We start from the raw sequence: 15445 nt of genomic DNA, 5'->3' as shown, positions 1-15445 counted from the left end.
TTCAATTGGTGCCATTCCTATACTGCTCATATAATGAATTTATTCATTATTTTATCCTCCCCAGTCAGAAGCTGATATAATAGATAGTTGGAAATATTTTGTACTTCTCAAAGGAACCTATTGTCAAGGAATTTTCTATCGTTGCGACCTCCCTCCTCCTCGGCTCACCCCGTACACTACTACTTCGAGCTCAAATTCTTAATGGGAAACGATTAAAACCGATTGGAATTCACAAGCTCTCAGTTACGCTAATAATATGTAGGTCCACCGACTGCTGCAGGAAACGGTTTGCCGTCGGTTATCGTTATAATTTCCCATCATTATTGACCTACGAGAGGACGAGCCACGCATATACCTACCACACGCAACAATAAATAACGCGTTATGGTATTATTATAGTGGTCGTGTGTTTACCTATTGTGCGTTTCAGAATTGTATGTACATGTAAAATATATATAATATAATATATACGAACAATCAACAGACGTATGTGGGTATCACACGCACGTCTAAAGGCCTATAAAGTTAAGTGTTAACCGAAAAACACACTCACGATACACACTCACAACAATCTAACGAACGCTAATCGTTCCCAGTCGTTTAGGATGTGCAGCGTACAACGGTCGTATATAATTTTTTTATTATTATTTGCATCGATTGGAGTACAATAAAATGTAAATTACTGTTGTAATCCGACCGCTGATAATGGACGACGAATGTAATAATAATAATATAATATTGGTTGTCGGTCACATACAATGCGCGAGCGATGCGACTTTATATTATTATACTAGAGATTTTTTTATTTTTTCAGCCCGCACTCGTGTCTATATATATTATACATTAAACGAATCAACAATAATTGACCGAGCCTGCACCCAATCGATTAACGAATTATTGTTCATAAATAATAATATCATGATATAGTTCACACGAACAGAACGAGAGCATTTTTTTTTTATTCACATCTTTGACAAACTCGACGTGCGACGCAACAAATCCCTATATTATATAATATATAGTATCTATGTAAAATAGTGTAATATGTCACTAATTTTAGTTTTTGTAATCCCGTTTTGTAACTACCTTTGCGTCTTAATAGCTTATAGTCACTAGTCAATTATAGTGAAATTTTAGAATATATAAAAAAATGTGCACCACCAAAAGAAGTATCCGAAAGGGCAAATAAAATCTGTTTGTTAATAGGTATAATATACAGTTCGAAAAATCAGTAAATATTGAAATCTAATTAGATTTTGAATAATATCAATACCTATAAATATGTAGGTAGGTACAACGGATGGTATATGAAATAGTTAGAATTAAGTAATACGGCGTAACAAATATAATTTAATGATTTTACATGATAATATTACTTTAAATTATACACACATATAAAATATTACCTATATAAAGTGTATAAAAATAACTATGAAAGTACATTTTATAATGCACTTAAATAAATTAATGTTTTAATAGTAAACATGTAATTCTTATTTCCTGAGGTAGGTACATATGCACTGTCACAATTTGTTAAATTTCAAGTGGTTTTTGCGAAATCACTAATACTGATATGTGATGTTATAGGTTGGTTAGTACATAAATACATAATAGTATGTAAAACGGCACTGAACACTCTTCAATAAATACAATTAATATTTTTTGACGAGATGTTTTACGATACTCAAATGGCAGTCTATATATTCACTAAACACAACACATCCAGTCAAATAAAGTAATTTTTCAGTAGATTAAGATTAATGAATAGCATGGAAAAACGCGAACAAAGAATCTTATAATGTATTATAAATTATATTACGTGAATATAATATGTACTTTGATCACAGACATTAAATATCAATATTACCGATATCTTGCATAAAAAAAATATTAAAATATTAACTATATTTAAAATTAAATAAATAAAAATGAACATGTATAAGTAGTTATTCAAATATGGTGAGTATAATATTTTACATTAACAACATTATCTTATATAAATATATCAACACTGGTTTTAAATTAAACTACTATTGCAACATTTACAATATAAAAACCTTTGAATAAATTAATTTGTTTGTATAAACATACCTTTACACATAACCTTCAACCAAAGTTATACTATATTAGGTATAAGATTATTATTTCGTAAAACATATTGATCATCACTGCACACACAGAAAAACAAACAAACAAACAAACAAACACACACACGCAATTTGAAAATTTTAATTTAAAATGAGAATCTTTAAATAATTAAATAAAATAAAAATACTATAGGTATAATATATAGGCCATAGAAAGGACTATAGGCCTATTGAAAAGTACCTCAACATTTTAAACTGTGGATATTACACTACCATCAACTAATAAACTGTAAAAAGGAGTTTCTATGAAAAATTATATTATATGTTAAATAGGTAAATCCTAAAAAATAAAATTGTAAATTTACTTTATATAAAACGATCAAGATTGATAAAAATAAATAAATTTAAATAATGGTGACAGGCCACGAAACAAAAGTATAGTATATATTGAATAACATATGAAAATAAATAAATTTAATAAAAAAGATAATCGTAAGACATAATATTTTAAAGTATATTTAAATAATATAAAAACAAACTAAGAAGATATATAATAAAATTATGTTAAATCAAATGTATTTCTAATTGGATCAGATTAGATATTATTAAAACTCATTTTCATGAATTTTTTTGACAACTCTTTTTTTTCAATTAGTTAAATAACTAAAATACAAAATATTACACTCATCATTATACAATATTCAAATATACAGTATACCTATAATATATGTATATTTCAATATTTTTTATGAACTACAAAACAATTTATATGTATTAATCTCCGTAGAAGTGGTGGGCCATAATAGTTATTCAATTCCACATAAACTTCAACACGATTATATTTTATAATTATATATATAATCATTTATAAACGCATACTAATTGTACAGTACTATACATAAATACATATTATATTGACTAGGTAATTAAATATTTATTAATATTAAAGTGAAAATGTGCATATAATCAAAGAATATCAGTGAAAGCAATAGTGATGAAGATGAAAGATGAAAATAGAATTTTATGTATTTTTTAATTTCATATTACATACAGATAATAACATTAAAAGTATTTTAATTATACTATATCGTATGTATTAAAAGGTCAGAGTATGACATTACAGCTTGAACAATTATCAATTATAACATATATTGGAGGTAGGCGCCGAGATATATAACTACAGTCAACGACACGACGTCTTTATAAAGCAAATACAGTAGATACAATATTATGCGATGTAACGACTAACTATGGTAGACAAAAATATGACAATTAGAACCCAAAACCACTATTATTTTTATGACCATAGATACAAAAACATTAATAACATATTATATATAACTAATATTACTAATGGTGTTGACAAAGTAATAAAACTCAAGAAATTATTTAAATCCCCCAAAACATTATACGCAATAACGATTATTATCGACCTAAAAATGAATAGGTATTGTACACATTACTTCATATTATCCGACGCGACTTCTGTCTGTAGAAATACTCGAAAATAATGGATGACAACAAAACGTTTTATTTTTTATCATGAAATTCAATATGTTTAAGTCCAAATGGAATAGACAGGGTATCTTAATGGAATGTCGTACTTCCTATTTCTCATTGCATTACAGCAAACAACGATTGCTATCGATCCTATCCTTTCTAACACGCACACAGTACACACACACACACACACACACACATTTTCTCTTTTTAGTTTCAATTTCTAGCCGAGCAACGTAATATAGATATAAATATTTTTAGAATATTTTAAATGTATTACTAAAACAAATATTTTATTAAAAAAGATTTTTTATGGGCTATATTTGAAACTATGACGCGTTATATAGACAATTTTATCGTATACTTACAATAAGGCATGACAAATATTGTTTGTTAGGCGGTTTTATTCAATTATTATAGTTACAGTTTTGGTGAAAAAATACTTACTTTTATTTCATATATTATGATCATATAGCATACTATATAATTAAAATGAACTCTTCGAAATTCTAATTCAAAAACAAAATACGATATTACGCACTTATAAGCCATTAAAATATAAGTAGTTATAAAGATACATAAAAAAAAATCAAACATATTTTATCTGTGCGAATACATTTAAGACGTTTAACAAATTCCTAGTTAACAACAATTATACATTTTATCAGTTCTTAGCTACACAGTACACATACTGATAACAATAACATATAGTATAATATCACTAGTTATTATTACACAAACATGCACTTTATTCACGTATGCTGTAATATGGAACATAATTAGAATTATGAATACATTATATAGATAATGATTAAATTAATATAGAAATAAGACAATTCAAATAAGTTATTTCTTTGTCAAATGCAATCAAAAATATACTGTCATAAAAAAATATCAACTAAAATCAGAATTTTCTATTTAGAAAATTATCTAAAATGTGAATTTAACCCACAAAATGGAATATAAAAATAGATATAAAATTATAGAAATTCTACTCTTCTCGGATTGTAATAAAATATAATAAATAATAATATATATATATTGGAATTGTTTTCAAAAAAAATATAGAAAATCAAAACTAGCTGTAGGCAAATTGTATATAGGTACTTATAAGGTACCTAAATCTAGACCTTATAACTAATATATAATTCGATAAACATTATTAGTAGGTATCTACTTTGAATAGTTTATACTTTTAAAAAAATTTTATGGAAGTTACCTCATAATATCAAAACATTATCCAATACAAATAATATTAAAAAATGGATTTAAAGTTTTTATTACACATAAAAAAAATTAAGAGTAAGTAGGTACCTAATATACTCTATGTATTATTATCTCTATTATCAATTATTCAAGCGACAGTTAATATTCTAAGCTTACGAATAATATTTTTTTCGAATTATCTAATGAAAATAACGAGTAATATGATATGACCCGAAAATATTAAACAGTTAAAATAGTAGATAATAGGTTAGATTCAAAAAAAAAAACACCATGGTAAATATTTATAAATAAATATACCAAAAGACGTGAAACTTAAAGAGTGGAAACCATTCAAGTTGTAAATGAGAAATTTGAAGACTTGAAGTCTTGAATATAATTAAACAATCGAGAGTGTATGAAGGGCGTTAATTCAAGAATATAATATATAAATTTCCTACTAAACATTCCAGAAAAGTAATTTCCGAAGAGGAAGCAAGGTAAAATTCGACGAATTCCCAAATTAAAAAAACTCAAATTAAAATATAAAAGTTAACCGTACTTTTTTACAATCATTATCAAGTACAAAATAAAAAATCACCATAATGCGTTATGAATATAATTTAAGTTGGTTTAGGTACCTTGGTTTGGTCAGTGTTATTAAAAACGTTTAGTAATTAGACCATTGTCAATGAGATGATTTTTAAAGGGGTCAAATGGCATATACTTTTTTAATTACCTAGTTCCCAAATGCTGATACATTGCCAGGAAATGCAAAGAAGGACCTCCCAAGTAGTTCAAAATTCAAAAGAAATAGAAAGGCATTCAACCAATGATATCCTAATCAAGCATAGTATATTTAAATGATAAAATAATTTTTTTTTAACAATGCGTACTGCAGTAACAACTAAACAACATCCTATAAAGTAATTAAAAACATATCCAACAAAAATAAAAAAGTAAACGAAACGATTTTCCCTTGGGGTAAATAACTCCTTGGCTATTTTTTCACTACGCAATTTGTACTCATCAAAGATATAAAATATTGTTTTATCATTGTTGTAGAACATATTATAAATATTCTTAAGTAATAGAAATATTGTAAAATGTGGTACTTACCACCGGTATATATAATAGCGATATGTACTTGTCATTAATTATTATTAATATATACAAAACATAAAATGTCTACAATTATGAAACAATTAAAAATATATATACATATATATATTTATATACACCTCTACCTATATTTAAACCCCTATAAAAACTAATATTATTATCAATATTATTTTAGATATTAAGCATTTCAACAAAATACCTTTTAAAAATTGAGTTTATCATTCATTTATAATTATAATTCATAAGACAATTTATTTAAGAGAACATTTATTTCATATAGGCATTTAATGATCGCATATAATAATTTAATGAATTATTCTATAATATCTAGATGAAATAATATGTATTTGTAAATCAGACAATCCGTTTAGAATGATATATTGTAAAAACAGTTAGGTACCTAGTAAATATGTGTAAACAATAAATCTAATAAAAGTAAAAAAAGAAAAGAATACCAAAAACCTATTTTTATTTTTTTTAAATATTTTTATAAGCAATAATTAATAAAAATGTTTATGAAATTAAACGATAATTCAAGTTCTTAAAGTTATACGTTGAATCAAATAACACAAACATTTTACTAACAGATTTAAAATTACATTAAAAATATTATGATATTTACAAAATCAACAATGAAATTGTAGTTGCAGTTGTGCACATTTTGACACCTTGTTAACAGCACATTAAAAAAAACAAAAATTTTAGCACAATATTATCTTACTTAATAATGATTAGTATAGACAATTTGTCATTGATCGTAGTTTAAACTCAGACCAACTAAATTTATACACAGAACGGAATTTTTATATGGGTAGAATAGTTTAACTTAAATGAGTTCAAACATGAAATGTCAATTATATAAACAAATGTAAATTATATTATAAGTGGGTGTTATAAAGTGAGTGGTTAGGTGTCGGAATGTAAAATTTTTTGAAAGACGACCCTGAATGAAATCAATATATGGATGTATGTACAATAATATAATACGAGTAAATACAAAATTGGAAGTTTAACTAATTTAATTTGTATTTATTTACAAGTGAATATCCTCTTTTAATATTTTATTTATTTACTAATCATTAATTATGAGTAAATTCTCTTTCTTAAAATTGTATTTATTTATTTATTTACTCAAATATAATCTTTTAATTACCGCCATTTAAAACTTTAAACGTGTAAGAATATTTGATATACATTTTATTAATTTAATTTTTAGTCAGGTACATCTATAACTCGACATTAAACAGAGCATTTATACAGATAATTGTATATTAAATTAAGTTTTAAACAAATATATACAATACTTTCACAATAGGTGCAATGCACGTATGAATAGATTCCAAAATAGTGGAATTTAATAGTTTTAGTTTATATAATAGTGTATATAGGTACTATAGATACTTTTGTACTAACTGACCATAAATATTAAATACATTTTATAAAAAGTATAAATATAATGCGTATTCCAAAAACAATGTACCTATGCAATCGTGTATTTCTTATTTTCAAACAAACTATACGATATAAAAAACATTTTTTTGTAAATTAAAATAAACATAGGAGATAAAAGATTATCTCAATTGGTTGTCTGGTTTTAAAAAAAGCGATCAACTTTAGTATCCTGATATGGGTTTGTACAAAAGGATAAATTATTTTTAATTTTAATTGTTTGTATCAAGAATCCCCTATTAATGAGTGCACTATAAAAATGCACATATGCATTACGAAATTAAAAAAACGTAGAGTGCCTTTATGGATTTTTGTATAGCAAAAAATAAAATAAAGGCTATACAGGATTAAGTGACACGTTTATAATAATACGTGGATCAGCTTTATCACTTAACAATAAAAAAGCAACTATTTTATCAAATTGAAAATACTCAAAACTCCTATGAAAATGTTAATTATTGTTCTTCAAAAAAATAGAATAAATAATTGGAGCAGTGAGATGTATTTAAAAATTATTAATAATATTAAATAAATTATGCGCGTTAACGATGTATAGTATAGGTATATACATTGATAATCATTTATGAATACAAATGTTCGATAAAAATAATAAAAATATGTTTCAAAAGGTATTAAATTTTGATATTTGATGTATTATATTATTAATGTGTTTCTTTTCATCGTAAATGTTTTTAAACTTTTGTAAAAAACCAATTTTTTAAGTAATAAATAATGGGATACGGTTTTTATGACATTACATTTGTCCTCCAGCTAATGTTGCTAGTTAAGTGTTAGTTGAATATTGTAAGAACTAAAAAAAATATTTAAAAACGAGTAAAAACAATTTCAAAATAAAGAAATATTAGTACTCAACTTGGATGATTTTCAGTTGGGGTTGGTCAATATAGGGTCAGAACTTTTGCATATCAGGATTTTATTATATAATCGCAAAAGTAATACGCCACTTACGCCCTTAACGAACTATTCAATTGATTCTACATAAAATGTATAATATTATGATCCACTGCGTTACATGTCACATCTATCATTATTGACGGCTAAAAAGAAAACCCGTAGTCATTACGTGAAACTCGAAACGCACTTTTTTCCCTTGATAACCGTTCAAAAGGAGAATTTTAAACAAGATAAATTATTTTTAAGTCAATTCACCTCTCTTTTCGTCGTATAATAACAAAAAAAGAAAAATGCATTAACGTTTGGTAAATTGGAATTAATTCGAATATACGAGAAAAAGGGAGGAAAAGGACACGTCAAGAAAAGCAACAGGAGCCAAAGTTAATAATGTAGGCGTTTAGAGTGTAAATGGGACACACACGCATACTAACACACAGATCAACAGAATTTTGGACATCATAGTTCTTTGCTGGGAAAACCACCCTTTTCCAACGAAACAAAAAAAAAAATCAATCCCGTCGAGTCTAGCCCACGGTTATTATATTTGTATGACTAAACTGTACATTTATAATATACATTTTTTTTTATTACAATCGTAAGTGTAATATGCTAATTACTTTTAGGTACCTTCAACAATATTAACCATTAAGCAACATATTTTTAAACAAACCGTTTAAACTGCTTCAAATATTTATTTCAAGTTTTTTTTTACAAAATTTACAACACATATATTATACAACTAATATCAGCTTAAAAACTTAGTGGTTATATAAAAGAAAAATGTTGAGTATTTAAAATTGGAACCATTAATATTGGCTTAAAAAAATATATATTTATACTCCACGTTGTTTGACAAAAGTTTGGTAAATATTTACATAGAAAAAGAAGTACATATATTAAGTATTATGAAAAATAAACACTTGTAATTTAAGAACTTGAAATATGTTATTGCTCAACGTTCAAACAATATCCAATTTTAACGACGTACAAAAATAACAAGGGTCTAAAAACGTCGAAACGTGATGTATAGTAAAAAAAAAAAATTAAAACCGAAATTAAGAAAATAAATACAAATATAGAATGACAGTAGGTACAAAAAATATTTATGACCTGATAAGTCGGACTCCTAAGAAACCGGTGAAGTCACGAAGACTTATTTTTTTCCTACCACGATCGTTTCTGTAACAATTACACAACGATCGATAGCAAAATAAACTTTGTGCCCGCCACGTCTAAAACAATCGATGACGTATAAGTTCTTAAGGATTTTTTGCCTGAACACGTCACATGATATAATATATAATGAACATAATTATAATAAAATATAATAAAATACCTATTATAAATACTTGACGGTATTCGTATGACGATATAAGTACATAAACAACTATGTGCAGTACTATAATATACGTTGGGCGATATAACGGGAGAGTTACTTAATATTACAGAAGCTCCGTTTGATATAATGATATCGCAAAACGGGACGACGTAAAAAAAGTGGTCCCCCGCCGCGCCGCGAGAGAAGAGAAAAAAATATGCCTAATGAAAAAAAGAAAAAAAAAGTAAAAGACAAAAAAGAATAACCGAGGCCGATAATACCTACCTCTTTTATATTACATATACAGTGCATCATCTGAAAGTAAAACATATGCCAGCGGCAGGCGCGTATACAGTTTTCCGTTTCAATGCAGCTTTCAGACCGTTGTCATTACACACGCACCAAGGGCGAGGATGGGGCAGGGGTAGTCCGACACACGCCCTTATAATATATATATATAATATTTCACTCGGACATATGACTTCCTGTACTGCACATATACGCTGCACACTCACACGACGACGATGCGACCACCATTTCGAAACGTGATTTATTTCGGACAATCGATCCATCATCGAGAATTTCGTTCGCGGGAAACAGCCGCGGCAGTGAAGGCAGTCGTGGGATGAAAGACATTATTGTTTGAACCGTGGTATAAAGTGGTATTATATACGTAGGTATATTAAGCGAAAGGTGGTCCGCAAGACCACCAACGGAATATAATATATAAAAGGGCGTTAAAAGAATGTGGATACCCAAAATTAAAATCGATCAGGGACGTACGCAGAAAAAGTTTGGTTGCGGTGGGGGAGGGTGGGTGTTTGAACTTTTTGAAAATTGGATGTTGAAAATTATAGCTATATTTTTTTCAAGAACAATACATCACACCACGTCATCAAAAAAATGAAAACAATTGTTTTACCTATCTCATAATTTAGAAATGTATAAGTACTAACTATAAAAATCACAAAATTAAATCTATATATACACCTACACCTACTAACTACCTATCTACCTAGTATTTGTATGATAATAATTAACCATAAAAAAGACTTCCCACAATTTTGGGGGATGTTTGAACACACAAAACAACCCCCCGCGCACATGCCAGAAATCTACCGTTGGTAGCACGTCGCGAAACGGTACACACTGTATAATAATTATAGGTACCTATTGGTATGATATTATATTATTTGTAAGAGACTATAGGTAGGTAGGTATATAGGTATATTAATTTTCGGCGGCGACCAAACCGTTATCGTCGCGTTCAGGTATTTTCGTATATATAGTATTAGTGTACATTATAATGCGTGTGTTCGTGTATATCATATACGTTATACGTGCGGCACACCGAATTCGCCGCGGCCGCCTCTTTCTTCACGATGCACAACACGAATCATACACAACAATAACACAGTATATAATAATATTAAACTGCATGAACGTACCTATGTTATTATTATTACTATTATTATTATTGTTATTATTATTCTAATATACTATCCTCTCGTCATCGTCATCGCTGGATTTGCCTTGGCCGCAGCCGCCGCCTCGACGATGATGACGTGTGCTTTGAAACCCGCGGCGGCGGCGGCGCACAAGTTGTTGTTGACCGCTATAAAAACGCGCCCGGCCGCCGCGGGACTCGAGCGTTTACCTATCGCGCCGGATTCTAATAAGTATGATAGTGTTATAACTATAGGTGCCCTCCCCCCCCCCCCCACCATATAATGCTAACATATACGCCGCCGGCCGGAAAATGGCGAGAAATCTTGAGAAATTTTTTTTTCAAATATTGCACCCGCTCTTATATCGGAGGAGAAAAACCGCGCTGCCGTATCGTGCATGTTACAATGCTGCATGTGCGTGCGTGTGAGGCGCGGGTGCGTATATGCGTATGTGTGTGTGTGTGTTTGTGTGTGTGAGAAAGAGATGTGTGTGTGTGTGTGTGTGCGCGCGCGTTTATGTGGAAATGTGCCAAACGACATTGCGGCACCTTATAAGGTTGCAAATAAAAACGTATAATAAATCGTTATTGACGACTTACCTTGGAATAGGATGCGTTGTAATCGTGGTAGTTTACCTGGAAAACAGAAAACAAACAGAACAAATGGTAAGTATAACGGGTATATGCATCAATCTTAAAGAACCTGCCAGAAAATTAAAACCACCGAAACGGCAAAAGACGCCGCCGGTTCGATTTAAAAGTTACAGTGGCCGACGTATGCGGCACGAAAATCGAATACAACTTAAGTCTTATTAACTATAGTGAAATACAAGTAAACGTATGGCAAGTGTATGATATAATATTATTACTTAAAGCTAGAACAGAGTACGCACGTTTTCTTTTCGTAGACCGATGGGCGGCGGAGAGTGTTGATTTCGGCGTTAAAAATAAACAAAAATTTGAACGGATAAAAACCGCCGCCGATTTCGAATGTCAGCTGTGACGGAGAGACGTCGACGACGACTGATGACAATTTATTTTAATTCATACGACACGACGATATTTAAAATATAATATTATAATATTAACGGATTATCGATATCTGTATTTTAAAATTTAAATTTAAAAACAAAATTATTATCGTATCGCGGATAACTGGCGACTCCGACATACACGACCGTGCAGATAACAATATGACGACTGGTTGCGGCGGCGGCGTCGACCGAATATGATGATGCGATATCACACATGCACACCACACTGATCGACGGCGAACGGCAAACGCATACTACCACGACCAAAGTTGCTGGTGCTCTGCCGGTGCCGTGTATAGCTGGCGCTGCTGGCCGGTGACGATGACGGCGGTGGCAGTGGTGGCGGCGTCGACGATCGCCGGCGGTACCGCCGACTTCGGACGAACCCGCGCGCGTCAAGTGCCGCCGCCGCGACGGTGAGCGCCGCGTTGTGTCGCACGCACGCGCGCGCCGGGCGGCCACTCCCTAGCACTACCCCCGGCCCCGGCCCGCCCCGTCCGAGCGCGCTCACCGCGGCCCCGTTACAATACGCGCGTAGAACATAGTCGCAGGCGAAATCACCCTTCCCTCACCGCCGTCACCAACGCCGCCGCCGAGTCATCATCGCCGCCGCCGTCATCGTCGTCGTCGTCGTCGTCGTCGTCGTCGGCACTCACATGTACCCGACGCCGGCGACGAGCGTTTTTGTACACGACTACGAACGCCACCGTCGCCGCGTGTCGCGCGCCGTCGTTCTATTTTTATATATATGTGAGGATGTATTGTTTTTTTTCCTCCTGAAAGGGTGCGGTTAGGGCGGTTTCTCGAAAGAGATTTCGAGTAAATATATATATTTAAAGACCGACACCCTCAAACATAATATTATAAAATTATGTTCGATCAACACATGTGCGGCGACGGCCCCGATATATTTGTATAAATAAAAACCGACAAAACGAGTATAATTCACCTCACATAATATTTTTATAATAATATAATGTGATATATTGTGTGTGTTTTATATTATACCATATAGTATAATAAAAAACACACATAGGTATCTACATGTTGAAGAAACAAATCAAAAACTTCCTAATCGAATTAAAGTTGGTACCTAACTATAGCTAGTTTATGTGGTGGGTGGTGGTGGAGGTGGCGGTTGTGAACACAACGTGATTCCCCGGAACAAAATATAGATGAGCAGCTGATAATATACACTGATAAACACTGATAAATACTGATAAATACGCTGATACTTTTAAGTTGTAAACCACCCGCTAGTCCTCATCAGAATTCAGTGGCCAGACCAAAAAACATATGGTATTGTTTCTCACACACGTGAGCGTCTCAAATACAGACTTTTGAAAAGGTTCGAATGAAAGAATGTTCCTTAAATTTAAAAAACTATGTATATTTGGGTTAAAATATTTAGATTGAAACTTTTCTAACCAATATTTACAAATATATAGACTATTATCTAACTATATTATAAAACAATACTTACCTATGTAAAATAAGTAATGTATATATAATAACTTTATGAAATAAGAAATACATTTTTATTGGTGAGTCCCTAATACAAATAAAAAAAACTACATAAATCTCAGAAGAGATCTGGTAACATAGAGTACACCAACTCCATAAAAATTAAATAAAATTAGTTTAATCTTTAAATTATACCTTATTATTAACTGTAGTTATATCATACGAATACCTACTAAGTGCACTAAATATACATTCGTTTTACAACATTCAAAACATTTTTATAAATGTTAAATTAAAAAAAAATTTAATAATGCATTTTGATAGTAATACTATACTTTTGAGATTAATTTAAATAGTAATATAGTATTAAATTAAAGTTCGACTGGCGGGGCCCCCTTCACTATATTATATTACATCAAAAAGTAACAAATAATATTATATTTTTTTTCATATTGAATTTGTAATGTTACTATGTTAGGCATTCCAATTATTTCTGTTTAGTTGGATAAAATATAAAACGTAACGAAACTAAAAACCAAAAACAACTATAAATAATAATATTTGTTCAAAGCATTTAGTCAGAATAAAAGTTATCAATTTAAAGTCTAAAAACAATCAGTATGAGTCATGAATCATGACTTATGTGATACTATACATAGAATAATAATTATTCAGAGTTACCTACCAAACATTTTTCTAATAATGAGCTACACTAAAAATCACTGATATGGTAGGTAACTATTCGTATAAGTAATAAGCATATTATAATTGTATGACAATTGAAAAATATCTCAGGATAACTGCAGAGGCATGGCAAAACGATATGGATAACAACTTTTACTTTGATTTAAATCAACATCAATAATATTATTTTTTATAGGTACCTATCTAAAATCTATAGATGATGAACGCAGTTGGCCTATAAAATTGTAATGTGATCGACCTTTATTCATTTAAAGATCGGCTAGTTTAGAAAGCCCCTAACTATAGCTAACTATAGCACAAAATATTACACCAAAAGATAGCAAATAATATATTATGTCCAACAGTCCCAACCCTACTGCACCAACCCTACCAACCTTACAGGCTAATGACCTCAGTCGTCGAAGCCTTAAAAAAAATATATATATTATGTTTTCATACTAAATATTAAATTGTTATGTTGCTATAAACATATTATACGGTTTAGTTGAATAAAATACATAGTTAAACTAAACTTAAACGATGTATAATGATAATAGGTACCTAACATATAACCATTTGCCCATTTAGGATGAACTTCATATTTATTTTAAATTTCTTATGTACACAACAGTTATAGTTCTATAAGCTATAATGTGTGAACAAATGTAAACAAGTAAATAGTTCGATAACATATATGAAAATTATATTGTGAAACAACAAATAATAATAAAATGTTAAAAATGTAGATACAAATTGATTTATCTCATATAATATATTATATTATACCATATTATGAATAATATTATATGTATAAATTATTACCTATAATGAATGCAATGATAATTTGATGCTATAATTTCAAATAATATTTTTGAATCTTTGAATACTCTATATACATGTAATAGTAGGAAATATGAAAATATGCTATGTTTTCCATTTAACTGGACGATACATTTTAATGTACCTAGAATGGGATTTATAGGCACTATAAACTTATAACTATAGATTCGATTTTCTTGCTTTTCACAGTGTAATAGTGGTGCATTTAATCACCATATGAATTTGAAAGTAAATAATTATCGTAAATATTTGTATTTGAACAACGATTCTAAAAGGAACAATCTGAGGAAATATTTGCTCTTTCAGAGTTTTACTTTAAAAATATGTTAGTTTTCTCTACGGTTAAAAAAATTGCTGAGAAAATTGAAAAATACCAACTGCA

At 29.8% G+C, this 15445-nt stretch overlaps 1 protein-coding gene across 9 annotated transcripts in view; it reads right to left on the bottom strand.

Annotated features, from left to right (window-relative positions):
• LOC132936807 (protein alan shepard) overlaps positions 1–15445 on the bottom strand; it is a 126587-nt gene that overhangs the window by 79491 nt on the left and 31651 nt on the right. For 7 of the 9 annotated variants that reach the window (XM_061003582.1, XM_061003578.1, XM_061003581.1 and 4 more), the window contains exon 5: positions 11642–11677. In XM_061003582.1, the coding sequence (XP_060859565.1) occupies positions 11642–11677 (36 nt within the window). Of the gene's footprint in view, positions 1–11641; positions 11678–11910; positions 12365–15445 lie in introns of those variants that run through there. The other 2 variants (XM_061003584.1, XM_061003583.1) reach the window with 2 other exon arrangements.

The sequence above is a fragment of the Metopolophium dirhodum genome, chromosome 1, assembly GCF_019925205.1.
Source record: "Metopolophium dirhodum isolate CAU chromosome 1, ASM1992520v1, whole genome shotgun sequence".
NCBI lineage: Eukaryota > Metazoa > Arthropoda > Insecta > Hemiptera > Aphididae > Metopolophium > Metopolophium dirhodum.
Note: the sequence above shows the minus strand (reverse complement) of the source record. Positions and strands in the feature narration are given on the sequence as shown.